The sequence below is a fragment of the Leuresthes tenuis genome, unplaced genomic scaffold, assembly GCF_036924035.1.
Source record: "Leuresthes tenuis unplaced genomic scaffold, fLeuTen1.0.hap1 SCAF_4, whole genome shotgun sequence".
Taxonomy (NCBI): domain Eukaryota; kingdom Metazoa; phylum Chordata; class Actinopteri; order Atheriniformes; family Atherinopsidae; genus Leuresthes; species Leuresthes tenuis.
In genome coordinates this window covers 7562922-7583450 of record NW_027325358.1, presented here as the reverse complement: position 1 = coordinate 7583450, position 20529 = coordinate 7562922, and the positions used below count along the sequence as shown (strand labels likewise).

Genomic DNA, 20529 nt, shown 5'->3' with positions numbered 1-20529 from the left:
AGAACAGCTGTCTGTGAAAGAGCTCACTCTGATTGGCTGTTCAGTGCAACGACTGAGCGCACGGGAAGAGATGACAGGAAGTTAACTTGACATGTCACACTGAATCTCTTCTCACGGGTCATCTTCATTTCTTTAAAACAAGCGACACTTTCACAGTGTGTTCGTGTTGAGTGATGAAACTGATGATCGTGACTCAGGATGGCCTGCTCTGTTTGACGTTAAAAACACACGCATCTTTGTCAACATTTTCCTAAAATCTGTGGCCTTCTGCTTTTCCTGTTGCTGTTTTTAATGCATTTTTCATTGTTTCTGCTGTTCTTTGCATTTGCATCGTATAAAGCACTGTGTTTCATTTAGTTTGCTATAAAATAAAATATAAAGTCTGATTAACAGACTGACTAAATGGCAAAAAACACTAAAGCTGAAGTTCATTCATGTCATTTTTCTACATGAAGAAACATGGATGAGTGCAGCTTTAGATGTCAGTTTTACTTTCTTCAGAAAACATTCACAAACAAATTTCCTTATTTAAAAGAATCTCTTCTTTTTGGATCCAATTATTAACCACTAACTGCTCACTTTTGGTGAACTGCTGTAAATTAGAATTAGAATTACAATGAATTTGTTGTTCATTTTAATCAGTAGTGCTGTGTAGTTCACCCCAAAAATCTGGGACATTCTTAACCGAGTTGCAAATCATTTACACAGCAAGTCAGTTATTGGAAAACAGGGTTGTATTAATGGTCACTGAGACGCCAGAAACGGTCGTCAGCTTCTGTTGTTGGTTAAAGTCTGTAAAAAGACTTTTAACATCTGTGAATACACACACTAACCATTACTCATCTCACCTGTTCTGCGTGTTCTCACCTTTATAAACTGCAGGTCTGACCGCGCCCTGACAGAGTAATCAGGTACATAGATATGAAGGAAGGAATTGAGCTGGTTGTTGCTGCTGCCCAGAGTCGGGGTGATGGCATCTATGCGATCGCTCCTGTTCAGAGAATCTGAGTGGTTCAGTCCAAACGGCCGTGGAGGAGACTTGTTCTCTATAAGAAAGTGAAAGAGTGGGACGATGGTCAAAGTTCAGAAGCTGTGATTGAGTCAAGTCTAAATTATATGCCATTCTACCATCACTTATGTGGGGTGTTTCAAAATGGGTAAAATAAGTTGTGATGAATGGAATTGCAGCTTTGTAGAGACCCTCGTGTGGGACTTACTGAGCTGTAAGTTTATATGAACTGTAAAATCTTAATGTGACCAATTACAAATGTAACGTCATACTGCGAAGGACCAAAAATACTAAATAAGTAAACAAATATACAAAAAACATAAATAATACTATATTTTTGCGTTTACTCGTTTATGTATTTAACTACTGTATTTAGATTTATATCCAAGCATGTATTTCTCCAGTTTTAGCTTCACTTCATTGGCTCCCTGTTAAATTCAGCAGAGAATTTAAAACTCTTCTCCTCACATATAAAGCTCCTATATGCTCCTATGGGGGGGTGTTGGATTGAAGTGAAGTTTCAATGCAATCTGTTGGTTACCTTAGCTAGACAACATTTTTTGAACTGGCTTCTGTATGAATTGGACACATTTGGATTTTAATGAATTTGATTTGATTGAATATCAATTAATATACTGAATTATAACTGGCTTGAACTGGACTGTATCTTTGAAGTGCATTGAGTTGACTTTTATTGTGATGTGGCGCATCACAATACATAGATAAAACTGAATTAAAATTGTATTATTCATATATCCTATCTGCATTTCTGTGTCTGTATCATAATGAAGTTAGGTGTTCTAACCTTGGTCTAAAGCAGGACAGGCTATGTGGGAAAACCAGACAGAAGCATTCAATTCTCTTCAAATCCACACGAAACAAACTTGATGTGCCAAACTTTCAGTCACTATAGACGATTGTCTCAGATTTGGAGAATGTGACGGCAGGGATGAACTTGGTGTCTTTACAGTGCTCAGTGCAGCGAAAACCATTGTTGGCTAGTTCAGTTTAGCTTGTTACAGTAACTGAAATGCCAGTAATTCGTCCCCTAGACTTGAGGAGCATGAAAACCAGAAGCTTACTGTTTTCAAGCCGGTCAGCTGCCTCCAAAAGTAGATCAACCAGCGGACTTTCACTTGTCCATCTATTTATGTATTTCTTTGTCTTTCTTTCCTTCTTTTTAGGTTTTATTGGTTTTGGTCCTCTGTACACATCAGTATCAGTCTAAGTAAAGGCTGAAAAGGGAATTTAAACAAGAACAAGACAATGTGTAATTGTTTTTTCAGGTGGAGCTTAACAGCAGAGTGAAGAGTTCAAACAGTAAAATTGAGCTTATCTGGACACATGAATTCCCAGCTCTCATTTGAACATGTGTTAATAAAATGACACATCCAGCACCACAGTAGCAACTAATTCATATGGATTTTGGCTGGAATTCTGATTTTTGTTGCATGAAACTGTATACTAATGCTCCAAATTAGTTAAAAGTTTGGCGTTTGAAGTATTTTCCAGATTTAAAATGTTCACAAGATTGTTAACTCTGTAATTAACTGAGGTGCTCAGCAGCTTCAGTAGCACTCTCTGTGTTTTCCAAGTCAAGTGTTAAATATTAGTGCAAAGCCTTGCTGTGATGTATGGAAATCTAATTTTTACGCAAGTCTTCAAGCAAAAGAAGTCTTATATGGCAGGTAATGAGTTGGGGGGGTCTCCAGTGATGCCGCTTCCTTGTGTGTACTCCCACATAGAAGAGTAATTCTGTTTTTTCCGTAATTTTTAATTAAAGCCAGATTATGTTTTCCACTTCTTAAAGAAGCCTTGTGAAAATCACACACAACAAAGTGGAAACGGCTTGGCCAACACTAATGCTACTACGTGGACTGGAATCTATGTAATCCCATGTTGGAATATGCGTGTGTGTGTGTGTGTGTGTGTGTGCGTGTGTGTGCAGACGGAGAGCCAAAGACCCGGCATGTGAACTTTTGTGGATTAGTACTCCAATTTCTAGTGGCCGAAGGGACCAGGTCAACACAAAAAACTGTGGTGCGGTGTGTCAAGAACACACACGTAATGCATTCACGTACACACAGACACACAATCTACAGTGTGCACGGCACAGCATCAAACTGGGTGAACGAAACACGTGAAGAGGCACAATGTGGGTCACTGCTAAAGACAGAAAGAGAGTGTATTTGTTCAACAGCATTCCCACAAACATGTGGGTGTGTTTGTGTTTGAGGCAGCTCGTCTGTAGTTATGTACGGACATGGGCCCGTCCATGTCAACACATGTAGAAGTCTGTGTCTTTGTATGTGCGCTCAGCGGTGTCCAGCAGGGGGCTGTAGCTGCAGGTCTTGTTTATGTAGTCGGAGGGTTAAAGGTTAGGGGCGAGGGGGGTGGAGCCTGGTTCCACTCTGGGGCCTCCAGTTTGCAACACCATTCAGCCACTTGACGAATGGCTCAGGGGGTGAGGGCGTTAAGTCTCAGTCTGAATCTGTTTTCCTCTTTCCCTCTTTTCTCTTTTACACACACAGGTTTTCACTACATGTTGCATTCAGGGAAAAACAGACACACTCTTCAAAGCTTTGCTTCTCACAAAAACCCACATAATGAAAAGTTACTCATACACACGATGAGGATCAAAATGATAAAAGACATTCGTGTGAGTTTATACAACCTATGTTGGTTAAATTGTGTCATCAAAACATTATTTTTCAAATTCTCAGATTTCACTTGTCAGTGATTGTATTAGTTTGGCAGGTGTGTGTAAAGACAGAAAAAGCCACTGTACCTGGAGATCCTGCTAATGATTCGGCTCTACTGACAGCAAATGTACGAGACAGGGACAGGGGCACTTGGGACAGGGAAGATGAAGGACAAAAGAAACACAGAAAGGAGAGGAGAGACCGTCAAAGTGCAGAAAATATATTGGATTACACACAAATAATCAGCTTGGATCAAATCTGGAAGAGGAGTTTCAGTCAGGAGCAAAGTGCCAATCATCTTTTCTGCTACTGAACAAGTACAGATTAAGAGGTCATGCAAGGCGTTGTGTCTCATCATTAAATGTTTGATTTTATTTCTGAGTTTTGAGTGCCTTACACACCACAGGAAGGATGCTGTACCATTTCACCAGTAGGTGTCTCTCAGATCCCACCACCCAAGAGAAGCAGAGCAGGGAATAGTACTGTAGTTTATGAATGAACTGAGAGAGCCGAGTGAATTGCTTGGTTTTTCATGTTTGTTCATGACGTTGCGATGACTCTCTACAGCAAGCACAACGGGAACATTCGAGACTCGTTCTAACACTATCTTACATTTCTGGAATACAAGTGTTTGCTTGTTCAGTCTTAGAGTGATGAATTCTGTCAAACTCATTTTTATTTGTATTTTTTACATAACCAGGTAGGAGTATTCCTCTGTAATCTAACATTAAAAACTGTTGTTAACACAGGGCAATATTTCACCAGTGTGTGTTTTTGTAACAGCTGTTAACTGATGATGTGTTCAATGAAATTTGGGAAATCAAAATGTCTAACTTCCATCCGGCAGGGTCATATGTCCATGTAAAGATATATAACATGGTAGATATATATAATAAATAGCACTGGTCGAGCATTATTAGCTTATTTGTGTCTTGTATTAAATTAAACTACATAACTAAAGATGAAATATGACATATTCTAATTGGAAGAGTTTCAGCTTCCTACTGATGAGTTACAGCAGATGTTTTTTCTTTGTTGGTAGTGACTTCAGACCCCCCGATATATGTCCCCTTTAAGTCAAATAGCTACAGATTTACATCAGATGCAGTGGTAACTTAAAACAGATATATTTAAATGTTATCTATTAAATACAGTCCCAAAATTGATAAAGAATTTATTAAAGGTTGTAACTGCAGCAGCTTTGTCCTTCATTTAATCCGAACCAACCGTAATGTGTTCAAGGAGGATTAAAAGAACGTGTCTATCCGACAAGGATTTAATGGGTTTGTGAAATTTTGAGAGCTTTTAAAGATTCTCTATAAATGACTAAAGATTAAACTCCTATTTCGATTTTCTAACCAGTGATGGACATCTCTTGCTTTGAGCTCTAAATGGAATCCAGTAACCAGAGGAGTTTCCAAGTCTTCCTTGTAAACTCTTCATAATTTATTTCTTTTACAAACTATCTCAGAAGACATTCTGAGAACATGGGATTTTCCCTCCCACTGGTTACAGACTTCCTGGTGGGAACAGATTTATTCAAAATAGACATTTGTGTGAAAATATTCTCGAGCCAGTTAAACATCTGGAATCAGAGTTACTCTGCTAAAGTCACCATCGAGTAAGTCATGCAGAACGCCTTTCAATATCTTTGAAATATATTTTAGAAGGAACATGGTTTTACCTTGGGATACGTTTCTAACATAAGCAACTACACAATAATAATGCTGCTGTTGCAAAATATACCAGCTAAAGTGTTTTTAAATGCTCTGTTTGTTCTGATTAAATCAAGTTATGTAGATTAATTTGGTACTTTCAGGTTTAGCCTGGTTGGCTGCATAAAGTTTAAAGATTTACACGCTAATTTACCACAGTCTGAGAACGCCAAACCCAGTCTAGCCACCCATAAGGATGAATTGTTCTATTATTCAACTCTTGTGAAGAACCTGAAATAGATTTTAGAGCATCATTTGAGGCTGATAGGATGTATAACACCTGACCACATGAGCCTACATATAGTTTAGCTTAAGTCACAGAGCTGCTGAACTTATATTTAACATACACGGCATGATCCGTTCTGTAGATTTTATAGTCATCAGTTATAGATCTCTTAAGCAAAGTTTCAGATAGTACTGTCATGTCAGCATTTGTTGATTTGCCAAGATCTTTATGAAAACTACTTTAGGAACAAGACCGCTCGCATTCAGATGGCCTTGTGAATTCAAAGGGAGCAGGTAAGCTGCACAGGTTTGAAGCACACATTAAGAGTTTAATGTGATTTACTGCAAGGAGAGCAGTGACAAATGATCATTCTAATGAAAAACTATCTTCTCAAAGAATAAGTCGAAAAGGAACTAAAGGTGAGCATCTATGCCACCACTGTGCTCGATAAACGTGGGAATATTTAGGACCACACCTTCTTTATAACCTTCATTCTGGCCAAATTATTATTAATAATAATAATAATCTACAACATATCTCAAAGTGAAAGTCAAAGAAATCTCTGTTTTGTCTTTCCTCATCACTGTAAAAACGATTCAAACGAAGTGAGATAACCCTTAACCTTGAAACAAAGACCAGGGGATCTTACCAGGTGATACTGTCAGAGCCAACATCCCGTAGAAGGAGAACGGTCCCGCTTCAAACTTCATCCCCTCTTTTCCTGCCTCCACCTCCACTTTCCCCTGTGATCAAGAAAACACACTCAGAGTTACTTCAGTTAAGCAAATTACATCTCATTCATACATGTATTTGCACATTAGAATTGTATTTTATTAACAAGTTTCTAATCATATAATTCATTCGAGAGACATTTCTTTCAGCCTTTTCGTGAAGGATTCACAATATAGCTTCAAACATAGCAATCATGGGCTGCGTGGTGGTGTGGTGGTTAGCATCATCGCCTCACAGCAAGACGGTTCCTAGCTTGAATCCCGGCTGGGGCCTTTCTGTGTGGAGTTTGCATGGGTTCTCTCTGGGGACTCCGGCTTCCTCCCACCAACCAGACACATGCTGGTTAGGTAACTGGTGATTCAAAATTGTCCCTCGCAGTGAGAGTTAGGGTGTATGGTTGTTTATTTGAGTGGCCCTGTGATTGATTATGTGGGGTATAGAAATTGGATGGACGGATGCTTTTTACAGCCCCAATGCCAGAAAGATTCAACAAATAAAACTCATCAAATGTTGAAAGTGAGGCAGCTTACTATTTAATGACAAATATGACCTCGTCTTGATTAAGAAAATCTGAAGACATCTCCAAGCACCAGGGACAAAGCTGAAAATCAGTTTTGGATGCCTGTGACCTTCAGACCTTCAGGCAGCCCTTTATAAAACAGGCATTATTATGTCCTGTAAATCACTGCATGGACTCAGGAATACTTCCAGAAATCATTGTCTGTGAACACAGCTCACCGTGTCATCCACAGATGAAGGTTAAAGTTCTGTCATGCAGAGTAGAAGCCATATGTGAACATGATTCAGAAACACTCGCATCTTCTCTGGACAGAAGCTCATCTTAATGGACTGAGGCAAAGTGGAAAACTGTTCTGTGGTCAGATGAATCAAAAACTGAAAATCTTTTAGAAAACTTTAGGCCGTTTTCTCCAGACTTAAGAGGAGATGGACCACCTGGCATGTAATCAGCACTCAGTTTAAAAGCCTGCATCTCTGATGGCATGGGGGTGTGCATTGGTGCCTGTGAAACTGGTAACCTGCACATCTGGAAAGGCTCCACCAATGCTGAAAGGTTTTAGAGCAACATCTGCATCCATCCAGAGAACATCTTTTTCAGGGAAGACCTTGCATATATCAGTCAAGACAATGTTAAACCGAAACACCAGCATGGCTTCGTTGTAGAAGAGTCCGGGTGCTGGGCTGAGACCAGACATTTAACCATCTGATAACATTTCAAATACAACTAAGAAGACCCAGGACAGCTGAGCAGACAGAATCCTGTCAGAGAAGAATGGGACAACATTCTTCTCCATCTCCTCAGTTCCCAGATGTTTACAGATGTTGTTAGAAGAAGAGGGGATGCTACACAGTGGTGAACACGACTCTGTCCCAACATTTTTTTAGATGAGTTATTGCCATCAAATTCAAGCTAAGCTAATATTTACAAGTAAAGAAATTCTGTTTTTATTCACATTTTACACAGCTTCACAACTTTTTTGAAAGAGGAGTTGTACCAATTCAATTCAATTTTTTTTGCTTAAAAACTATCTTTATCCATCTTGTCTGTAAGTTGGTAACACGTCTACTCCACCTCTTTCCACTTTGTAGAAAATCAGCAATATATTTAAAAGCTTCCAGTCTCCCCTCACAGCTCATACTATAACCTTATTTGATTTGATAAAAAAGGTTGATTTGGTGGACTGATACTAAAAGCATGTTTATGTCTTAAATATACAGTAAACAATATAGATGAGTGCACCTTTGTTCAGGGTCATTTTACTATCAAATGATTCAAAATTGTATAAGCTCTCAAAAGTGGCATTATTTCTGTGGATGAGTATTTCTTCTTATGAATAATCCAATACAGAAACTTTAAAAAGACCAAGATAAAAACACAGCCCTTAAAGTGTAACCACAATTAAAAAAGATGGGCTGAATCTTATCTGCACGTCGGCATCATGTGGAAAAGGTTTACAACAGCAGTCATCAGAAGAAGAAACGACACCGAGGAAAAGACTGAATGACAGCATCACCAAACAGAGCTGCAGTGGCAGTGGATTTAAAACGCATCGGAAAAACAGATCAACGATTGCTTATCAATCCAATTTGAGGCTCAGACAGTGTGAATGATGCTAAATAATGTCATTCTACACAAAACCGATGAGAACAAGTTAAACTTGTTCATCTCCGCAGGGGTCCAACATGTTCGGCATGAGCCTGATGAGCCTGATCAGGACCAGGACCACAGTGGATTCACAGTCCTGACAGAGAAGCTCAGAGGTGTGACGGTATGAGGCTGAACGAGAGCACAAAGTGCCCTGTAGATGACACTTTGAAAGCAAAAAAAAATCCCACACGAGTGTCTAAAATAATGTTGTGTGACTGGTGTCTTCCTTTGGACTGAGTCTGAGAACAGAAGAGATTTAATCTAAACTGTGAATTTCTGATTGCGATTTGACAGGGGTGGACTCACTTTGTTATAAAACTGCTCTGTTCCTGTGAAGGATGTCTGAAGCAGAAGACCTGATTACAGCATCTGCTCAGATTCGATACAGTTTTGATTTAAAAACTACTGTATCACACAGTGACATAAAATCTGCATAAATTACTGATGAAAATCTGAATATTATACTGTAGACTATGTAAAGCCAGTGCACTAAGCTAAAGCAATCAATATTGCTCTGACAGCGGGCTTTTGTAAACTCGACATAAGTTTTTTTTTCTTGCTTATTGAGATGAATGAATGATTGTATTACAATGAATTAGGCTGTAATTGGCTGGAATTAGATTGTATATTTGAAGTGCCATTGAGATGACTCCTACAAACACCTCCTTAAGCTCACTGTCTCAGTATCAGCAGAGTAATGGGTCTCTCTGGGAGGATTTTTAGCCAGCTTTTTATATTCTTCGGAGGGAAATCTGGAAGTTTGCTCACCCCTTTGCTGCACTTCAGGGACTCACATCCACAAACACGTACACACGGCTGAACCAGCTGCCATAATACAGAACACATAAGATTGGATTATGAAGCACTTAGAGGGAGAGAGACAAGGCTCTCTGGTACGAACATCAACACACAGCTATGTTTTCACAAAGGTCTATTATCAAGCCTTATGGAGGCTTCTGATTGGTCTCAAATTCTTTCTGCAGTACCCTGCAGAGCTGTGATCTCATCATCATGAAGTCATCCCGGGATTACAGGGGGGTTCTCGGGACACTGGCAGAAGCCAAACTCCCCATAACTGTGGCAAATTCTCCAGGAAGCTTGGAGCTACCGAGCTGCCAAGCTTTTCTGTCAAGTTAAATCAGTTTCTTCACATCTGTTGCAACACTTACAGTCCGTGCCAGTGTGGTTTAAAAAGCTCACATCCAACAGCATAATTCAAAAGAATTTTTGTTAGTTGGTGTTTCCAACACAAGGTTCAACCTTTGTTGGTCATTAATTAGTCAACTTATTACTTCATAATTTACTGAAATATGTCTTATTCTGCCTAAAACCTGGGAAACTTGTTTAAATGATGAAATGTTTAAACTTAAACAAACGCAATTTAGTCTCAAGACTTTATACAGATTTCTCCCATTAAAGTTATTCAGTAACTTGTGAGTCAAACATGAGCAGAATCAATGACTTTTGGGCCACTTATGATCATTCATGATCATTATAAACATTAAAACATTCGGACTCAAAGTTATTAAATCATAATTATGCAATGTTTTGAACTAATTAAAGATGGAATAGGAGGCATGTCTGAGTTGGAAGTATTGGGCTAAAATTCCAATTTAGCATACAGATTTTACTAAACTTCACCTCCTTATTTGGCTTTAAGAATCTATCATGTAAAGAGAGAATTTGGCAAATCACCTGTTTTTACATAGAAATGGCGTTCAAGTAGGCTTTTCTTTAATTTACCCATGTGCGTGTTAATGGCCTTTCAGATGTCAACCTGAGAGTGGCAGAAAACCTGTGAAAAAGCTCATTAACGCAGTGCTGGCAACACCAGTCTACACTGCAGAGCCACACAGACCAATGAAAGGACGGATAAAGGAGAGTTTACAATAAAGAGATACAATAAAGCAATACGAGGCATGTGAGAATCATTAAACATAGAAACAAAACTTAATAAATAATACTGACTACGTTCTGAATCGTCTCCTCCTGCACCTGTAAGCTCTTAAATTAATCTTTCTATAACATCTAAATTATTATGGTTAGATTGTATCAGTAGATTTAAAATAAAAGCTGTGGTTAAACAATACTAAAGTCTATGTAGCAGCGAAGGGGGTTTAGAACAGGATGGGGAGGTTGATTTTTAACACCTTTATATAATGTCTGTCTAACCCAATTTAGATAGGTTCATGTTTAGAATTCATTAAATAATGCTAATATTAAATGAATAAATGAATAAACACTGTGTGATTCTCTGCTGCCCCTGATGAAAGGTGACCCAAGTGAAAGAATTGTGGGGGTACTTTTCAAAACAGTAGACCTACATCAGCGGGTGAAAAAGGGTTAAAAAAATGTTGCAACCATGGTATTGTGACCAGAAGAAATTTAGGATGATCTGCTTGCAGAGTGTGTCTGCTGTTACAACCTGCATCTGGACCGTAGCGTGCGGGGACGTATTGATCAAAGCGATGTCGCTGCTGCCAAAACAAGGCTGAACAGTGTAGATGGAAGCCAAAAGAGATAAAGGTAACATGTGGAATTCAAACTCAGAAGCAAGTTGTAGCAGCAGAAGCCTTCACTGTGGGACGTGTGCTCCAGCTCAGATCGTGACTGTGCAAAGGCAGATGCAGCGTGGAATGAAACACAGGAGGAAATACGACTTCAAAGTGAGCAGCAAACTAGTAAACATAATGGTTAAACTTTCAGCCTGTCAGCTCATTAAACGTACTTCACGCTCCTCACACTGGCATTGGACTGAGACGCAGCAGGTATCTTTTACTCTAAGCACATCGGACATGATGTGGCGCCGGCAGTGAACTTATATGACAAACGAAACATTTGCTTCCCTGTAAAAACTTTACCAATCGCCTCACTATGTACTTGTGAATTATTTGTGTTTTTATACATCGTTTTGATTTGTTGAGTTTTGTGTTTTTATGTCTAAACTCTACTGTTGAGTTTTGTGGATTTTAAAGAAACGTTGCATCTATTAAGTCAGACATTTTTTATCATAAATGAACTGTTTACCTTTACCATTATAAATCCAAACTGCCGTGCAGTTCAATCATGCCTTGCATACCTTTAAAGGATGCGTGGCCTCTGAGGGAACAAACCCCTGTAGTCCAGCTCTGTTAGACCGATGACCAAACTGTGGCAAACTGTCACACCATGGAAAACAACAGCTTGTGGTGCTAACAGCAACATGTTTGGTGTGATTATACAGTGTAGTGCTGTTTGTGCAGCTGGTGTGATGACAAAATGTTTCTATATACGTATATTCTGGCTGTAAAAGTAACTTTACCCTAAAATAAGTTAAAATTCTTCTACTGAAAATCAGTGGTAGACATTTTATTTTTAATTCAACTACTGGTGTATCCTCCCCTTTCCATCTCAGCATGTCTTCACACCTGCAGAATGAGGATGAAATAATCCACGGGCTTGTTTCTGTGGAAGAGGTAGTGCTCTGTTGCCCGTTTGTTCTTCTCATCATATTTCAGCTCCTGGATGACGTTTGGATGCTTCAACAAGCGCAGCAGAATCTTTTCTGACATCTGTACCGGTCCGAAAGGCTCTACCTCTAAACAGAGACAGAGAAAAAGACAAACGGTTTACTTTGGGATGAGTTTTTCACTTTTTAATGACATTTTATAACCTTAATCACACTCATAATCATACATGAAAGACCAAAGTGGACAAGGACTAGATCATTTTAATCAAAATCTACTCTGTTGCTTGTGTCTGAGCTGGTCATGCAGCATACACACAATAACGACTTAACATGCTTTTGAATGTTTGATTTTGTAGTCTTAATAATTAGGAGCATAAAGAACACCAATACCAGGCTGACAACTTAGAAAACAGATTTCAACAGGGAAGTAGGGATTTTCTAGTCAAGCACATTAATAATAATTTATTATAATGAAAATCCTGGTTTCTATTTTGTTTTATTAAAACTTTACTTCGTCATTTTGAACATATTCTTACACACAAGTGATTTACTTCTTTATGTAAGAATAAAGAGGTCCGAGTTTACTTTCATTTTAAAATCTATTAATTGTGATCGCATCTTGGTGATGTCAGGTAAATGTAGAAAAAAACATTGGAAAACTAAAAAATGACCCAATTATATGAAGTGTAAAAGTGATGCTGGCTGCCAGTTAACAGCTGATGGAGGGAGGTTGTAGGGACATTATGTGAGAAATATGTGAAAATGTCAGTGGTTCAAAGTGCTGCAGCCGAAGAGAAGCTGAAAAACTTTACTGGACTTAATGTGAACGAAACACAGGTATGAGGATTCATCACAACAGGAGACGCAGACACAGGCATGTCAAAGTAACGTCCATGTGAACGCCAGAATGAAGGTTTTCCCAGCAGAGCATTGCATTGTAACGCGATGGGCAGTGTTACATATGGCTGATCAGTGTTTGTTTTTAATGTTGTGCTAACTTTTCCCTTCAAGAGTTCTCGAAGTGGCACTGCTGCCTGGGTTGTCTTTGCCTGGTTCTAAAGCATGTTGGTATGGTGAAAGCAGTAATGTTTAAAGTTACACTGAATAGCACAATATATGTGGAGCGTCGGTGAAAATGTCACTATCTGTGCAGGTGAAATCCCGTTCATGCTCAGGATGCTTATTAAGCCAAACCCATGAAGCAGTACCTAGAGTAAGTTGCTATCGCATCCCCCCTCACCTTCGTTGGGAAACATTCTGTTGTATTCTCTTTAAGGCCCCCCTTCCGAAGGTCCTATCAACTCTGGCCAGCTGTTTGCAAACACATTCTTCACTGGTTGTGCCTAGATTGGTCTGAAACTAGGAGGAATGCTGTGGTGTGACTGGTTATCAGGCTGGGTTGGCCGGAAAAATCTCACACAATCCTTCTTTGTGTAAGGTGTGACAAACAAGCCAACAGGCAGAATTTTTAGCTAAATGCGTTTCACTGTCATGTCATTAAGGAAAAAAAGACGAAATGAGGCCTTTCAGACAGATCAGGAGCATTTTCTTCTGTTTGGAAACTATTCCATGTGATGAAGACAAAGGGTTTTCTAACTTTGCAGACCTTCGATACTCACAAATTACATAAGATACTGAAAGAATAGAGAAAATGTTTAAAATGACCTCTTTAAGTATTTTTCCATGATGGTCGGAATACATGCAGCATTAACTTGTTCTTTTCTTCCTTTGTGCCAGACCTGTACTCAGAAACAACTTAAACACATCAGTGAGCCACAGCGTTGAACTTGGTGACACTGTAGTTTATTTTCAGTGAATCCCCCACACACCATCCTTCTGTTGTCAGTTCTCACATTGTTGTTTCTCACAAATCAAGGCTGTCTCTGAAAATAGTCCCTGACAAAACAGAGCGCTCAACGCTTTCGTGGAATTACTGAGACTTCCATTTTACTGACGGTTTTAGAAAAAGACGTTATGGGCACACAAACTGCCCCATCAAGGTGACCATTGCCCTCATTTAAGTAGCTTACACTGCAATTTTAATTATTTTAGATCTGAGTGCGCCTTTTGACCCAGTTGTCTTTATAACTGACCCGTTTAAAACCTGGGTCACCATCAAGAACTCTGCACTTAATTGCTTTCATTCTTACACTCATGTGGGAACCTTTTAAGTCATCACAGCCAATTACTGATCTTTTACAACTAATAAAACCTGTAGTGGGCCGTTATTGTAGATCCAGCAATTCTATTTTTCTATCTACAGTCTTCAACTTAGCCAAAGCGTATGACATCACATCTTGTCACAGTTACACAGACAACAAATAGCGAGACTTCTCCTGACACGGGTCATTAAGATGTCACCTGCTTGAAGGCCCATTTTCCTCAGTTCAACTCAAAATAAACACAGAAAGACAACTTTGTATATTCTTATTGATGATAAATATATAATAACTGTAAACTGGAAGGAAATTTCTCCACCAATGCAAATCCACTGGACTCAGAGAATATTACATATGATGGAGAAACTGCAAATTAACTGCAAATTGACACTTTTTTATCCACTTACTTCAGTTATGTTCTATTTGAATGTTTAACCTCTAAAATGTAACCAGATGTTGTAAAAATAAAAAAAAAAGGATGAAAAAGAAAAATCTCTCTTTCACAGTCCATTAAATGCTCAGTGTTGTTCACAACAGTGTTGTCTACTATCAGAACTCACGGGTCAGACCACAGTTGTTTAATCCTGTTTCCTTCAGCTATGACCCATCTAAAGAATCAAACTAAAGCTCTCACACTCCAACCTTAAGTCCCTCCTTTTGGGTGAAAATAAAAGTCATTCTCTTGCCACCAGTTAGCTAAAAAAGCAGCAGCAAAGTGTGTTACTGTTTTTTGTAAATAGCTCCAGAAAACGGTGGAGGACGCCTTCACAACTGCCTGGATTATTGACGACCTGTCACACAGACCACAGTTTGGGACCGGAGGGTTGTGCGTCTGCACCACAGAAGCAGAGGAGAGGACAGCGCTTTCACTTTCTCTTCACTCTGTTCACGTCAGACTTTCAATACAAGAAATCACCAGAAATAATCTGACGGGATGGAATAATAATGATTAAAAAATAAAGATTAAGACGAGGGAGATGATTGTGAATAATTTTAGGATAAACTGAAGTCTATCTCAATCCTGGGAGAAGAGGTGGAGGTGGTGGAGGAATGCAGATTGTATCTTTATTGTCTTATTACTTGAATTTTGCATGTTGCAATTCTGTCTTTTTTCCCTCTTTGGTTTTAACAATAACTTGAATTTACCTTAATTGTCTCTTTTTTTATTTTTAAAGCTGCGGAATTAATAAAAACGATCTTGAGACGGCCGCTCATGTGTTTATCACCTTTAGATCGGATCACTGTGATTCATTATATGCTGGAATGGGCCAGAAGCTAATAGCAAGGCTACAGTTTCAAGGTTCAGGCTCCTGACTGGAACACAAACTGAAAACATGTTTAGCTTCCTTGTCCTCATCACATCGGCTGGTTCTTATACACACTTCTGTATTGCATGCTTTAAACAGTTTTTCTGTTTATTTCTTATTTTTTAACCTTTTTATTATAACTAAACTGACAATTTTAATCACCATTTGAAAAAAATTAATGAAATGAGGACTTCCTTTTAAAGAGGCATGTAATTAGGATAAAAATCACTAACAAGACCAACATATTGTTGTTGATCACAGAATATAAATATCCCGCTGCCAGTATTCTAAAAGCCGCTACGTCATCTGGCCGAGCTAAAAAACTAAAACTTTTCCAAAAGTATCCTAGTAGTGACTGGTCAGCTTTAACCACCTGTTGAGCCAATCAGCTCCTTCAACTCAGTGGCGGTGATATGTGTCAGCTGGCTGCAGGCTCCACCAAGAGGAACTAAACTCTCTAATAGCCTTTAGAGGAACTTAATCAACGCTTAGCTGCTAGGTCAAAGTTCTGAAGCAAATCCAAATGCAATGAAGCTGCTCCTGTAGTAGAACTTGATTATTCTGCTGCCTGTTCCATTTCCCAAGGGAAAGCTGGTGAAATATTTCACATTTTACACTAGTAAGTACACAAGTATGTCGACTTGTGTGAGAACTGCGATCATAGGCCAAAAATGCTGGACGTGATGTCATTGAGGAACGAGTGTAAGCAAACAGGGTGGTGTTTTTAAAGCTGTGAGCGAAGATCGCAATGTGTAACCTTCAGTGCATGACATGCAAGCAAATAAACGCCTGCGTTTTTTGGGTTCTGTGCACAGTCTGCAGACATCCCGCGCCGCGCTCCCAAGAAGCCTTGCACCTCTTCACACACACACACATGCACACATGCATACCAACACGCTTGTTGTGAGTCTTCACACAGCTCATTCCCTCACACACACATGTTACAACAGATACTCATTCTACACACATACTCACTCCTCCTCCTCCCTTACACCCGCTTGCCCAAAACTCAGAGCCCATACAGGCACATGCTCACACAAAACAGCTTGTACACACACATATACACACACACAGCAACTTTCCCCACAGTGAGGGACTGAGGGCACACTGGGGGAAGTCAAGCAGCAACGCAGTCCACTTGCCTGTTGCTAGGAAACGCAGGGTAGCCAGCAGAAGCTGAGGTGATATTTTAACCTTCATTTCATTGTCAGTAGGCTTGAAGGCCGAGAAATCCTGCTTCCTTTCCCGATGGGTGATTTTCTTCTTCGTCTTGTTGTCAGCTGAGGAGGGAAAATGAAAAGTCACAACCTGAAACTTTTTCTCCATCAGTAAAAGATCAGTCCAAGACACACCACTGACACCGAGCCCGTCGTCCAGGGTCACAGGGTGCCTAAACTTGAGTTACCCAAAGCTTATTGCCTTTTCTGGAATCAAAGCAGTGGCGTCTTTCTCAGAAAAGGAGAGCTATAGCAAGCTACGTTGTTACAACATTCTTACCACATTCTTAACATTACTGAAAGCCATATGTATTAGGGCAACAAACAGACTGGCACGTACTCCATGTATGTGGGCCCTTACTTATACCACTGGGGGTGAAACAAAACAGACAAGTGAAGTTTGGTGAGAAACACGACAAAGGGGTCAAATACATTGCAAGATTTTTTTTAAACAAATAAATTAGGAGATAAAATGTTTTCTCTGTGGATGTAAAAATGCAAACAAAACAGGAACAAAGCAAGACATCAGGAGCTTTATCTCCTCATCAAGAGAAATATTCCCAAAACACAATTAACACATCCTCACACGAAGTGATTCAGCAGTTATGGAGTGTAAAAATGACATTATTTCAAGCTAGCACAGTCAAGCTCTTTATGTACACAACTGTGTGTAATGAGAAAATGTGTCACCTAAATGCAAAATGATTCTCCACAGTCAGAATTTAGGCTTTCAGAAGCTTTATTTCCAGATGAAAGAGAGACAGATGAGCTGCATGCAAAAAACTCAGATCACATTGTTGTATTTTCAACTCGGTCAGTGGGGAGGGGGTCAGGGTGGGACGTAATGTTATCTTAAATGAAAGTATCTCACTGTGTTGCTTGTTTTTGGTTTCACTAATTCCTGATAAACTAATGATAAGATGCTCATCAGCTACTAACCTGAACTTAGTTCTTCATTAGATTTACACTGAGCCTATGAAATGTGTAATGAAATGTGTGCTGTTTAACCTGTCTGCGTCAGCCTGACGTTACATCAAAATGCTAGTGAATGGTGAGGTTTTTTTGTGTACTTCAAACAATGAAAACATAAATGACTGTATATAACGCTAATTTTACGAGGATTTGTAACTTATACTTTAAATTACAGCAACACAGAAAAAAGGGAAAACATTGGAGAAGGGTGGTGTGGACAGCTGCGTCTATACATGGACGGGCAGAACTATGACTTGAAACATAAGCACTAAACCGACAGAAAATGGTTATTTAGTAAGATTTAAAAGCAAGCCCGAGATTTATTTTCTCTGTTTACAACAGACCATGTACACACTGGATAAACAACTGACCAATCAGAACGTTTGCAGTCTGCGTAAAGTTACATTTTGCAGGAGGTTCACATCACCTGATCGGGAATCTAAAGCCAAAGCTTTAATCTGAAGTGCAAGTATAGACTCACTTTTTGTCTCTCCGTTATTCGTTGCCATGTAGGTAAAGCTGATAAAATTTTTCATTATCATTATTTGGATGGTGAAATTGGTTATTTTTATCAGATCTGGAGAACTGAAACAAAAGATTGGACAAACATACGAACCCATAGAGGTTTTGGACATGGTGGCCATCAGCAGCACAGCACTTTACAGTCCTCCAACACTGTATGGAATCAGATTTGTGCCAATATAACTAAATAAATGAACGACAAAAAGTCTAACTGAAGCAAACAAAAAGTTGTTTCAAAAAACAAACTTATGAATTGCAAACTAATTATTTAATTGTAAAACATTTCAGTCTTTTGTTGTTTTATAATACATCCTTTCTTTGATGAGTTTCCTCTGCTCCATCCGCACTTTGCTCTGACTGTCATCTTTGCAGTGACAAAGATCTTTTGTTTGCATTTCCGACACATTGCATTTTAGGTGTTTTTCAAAGGATTCTTTCTCATTGGTTTATTCCCCCTTTTAAAAGACGGCTCAGATGTCGGATGATACCCAGCGTAGCTAGCAGACTTTCCAGGTTTATGTTGTTGGAAACTGGGCTCTAATCAGCTATTAATAAACTATACTGGATTCCTACAAGATTTAACAAGTGAGTATTGATAATATGTCTCTCTTTAGATGCTTTGCAGTCTCAACTTTTAAGTAAAGTCAATCTTTGATAACTAATAATTAGATAATTTTCTATCTATATCATTTGATTGTTACCCTCCCTGCAACTGCATCTTAAAGTTTTTTGGGTCCAGCTCAATCCCACAAAGTTGCCCCATAGAAAGAGTTAGACGATACTTAAAATACTGATGAATTAGCTCCACTGAGTGATGGCTCACTGTGACTGATTTCCACGGCTAATTTTCATGCTTATAACAAAACTGTTTTAACACGCACTTGCATATTTAACCAGGAATTAAGATCGGCCTTTTGCAGTAAAGTCTATCTGTTCACGAGCCATATGGTTACATAGCTATGAGTTTTTGGAGTTCAGCCCACAAGTACAAAGCTGGACAATCCACTGACTACATTGGGCTATGGCTATGGCTATCAGCAAATGGGAATTAATGCCCTAAAAACATTCCTGTGGTTCCAAAAACATTTGTGCCAGAACTGCAATAAAAAAACAGGGTCTCTGCAAGTTTCAACAAGTCAAATTCAAGACTTTTTTAAGACCATAATGAATACAATTTAAGACCCATTTCACAACCATACTGGCAAAAAAGTACAAAAGGCATGAAGGACACTCGGAGGCCCGGAATTACTTGCAAAGTATAGGATTTCTTTTACAGCTCTTTCACATTGGAATACAAAATGCTTAACCTAACTAAAAACACCAGAAGCCTCTCTATTGTGAACTAATATTTGTTCAACTGTAAACTTTGAATTGCAACACTTATATGTAAACGAACTGATGAAGAAGTGGATTGTGAAGGGCCATATTAATGGAGACATGAAAGTACAGTAATTACAGTAACATTAGGTGACATGGTGCACAGTAACATGATTTTATATTGTATACTAACATCATCACGTTAGGGTTTCTCATCAATTTCATGCATGTGTCAGTGCACGTAACGTTAGACTGCTCTCGTTTCCTGAGCGGAATCCAGAGGAAAATAGACCGTTAACGGGACGTCGCTTATATGCAACAGCAGCTTGTCGCTATGACAGAATATATGTGGTCAGATCTGAGTTTACGTGTGTCGGTAACGGCACACATGGAGCAATAACAGAAAACAGATGTCATGTCAACACACCGGGGCGCACGCACAGCACACTAACTAGTTGTGCTCAATAAATTGTGACCGGGGTGCACAGATACCTTAGTTCCGTTTTGTTGTTATGTTGTAGCGTCCTCAAAAATCTAAATAATTAAAAGCAAGACTGAAGTTCATACATTTGTTTTAAATAAAAATAAAGTAAATACATTTTTAAGACCTTTCAAAAACGTATTTAAGACATTTTATGACATTTTAAGATTTTCTTAGACATTTTAAGGCCTTAACTTCAAATTATTGGATTTTAGACTTTTTAAGACTTTTTAATACCCCGCGGATACCCTGAAAAAAATCAGTGCAAAGAAGAGAGCCATCAGCTTAACTGCAAAGATGATGGTCTTGATCAGTAAGTGATAATAAAAGGATATGATGTCAGACAAAAAACATTATTTTTTACAAATACACAAATAATTTGTTTGCAGATAATCATTTTTACCTTTGAATTATCATTATTATATTACAGTCTTAATTTTTTTTAACTTTTGTTTGATATTCAAAGTTTGGCTCAGATCTGATTCCATACCCACCAGTTTCACTTTAGACAGCAACAAACAGTGTCCTTCTGTATCGACAGTTTGAGGTAGAGAA

The 20529-nt window shown here is 38.8% G+C and overlaps 1 protein-coding gene across 1 annotated transcript in view; it reads right to left on the bottom strand.

Annotated features, from left to right (window-relative positions):
- cnnm2b (cyclin and CBS domain divalent metal cation transport mediator 2b) overlaps nucleotides 1-20529 on the bottom strand; it is a 57014-nt gene that overhangs the window by 4277 nt on the left and 32208 nt on the right. Inside the window, exons 3-7 of the mRNA XM_072384355.1 lie at nucleotides 16608-16745; nucleotides 11959-12128; nucleotides 6302-6395; nucleotides 3798-3860; nucleotides 868-1046 (exon numbers count right to left, since the gene is read on the bottom strand). Of these exons, the coding sequence (XP_072240456.1) occupies nucleotides 868-1046; nucleotides 3798-3860; nucleotides 6302-6395; nucleotides 11959-12128; nucleotides 16608-16745 (644 nt within the window). The remainder of the gene's footprint in view (nucleotides 1-867; nucleotides 1047-3797; nucleotides 3861-6301; nucleotides 6396-11958; nucleotides 12129-16607; nucleotides 16746-20529) is intronic.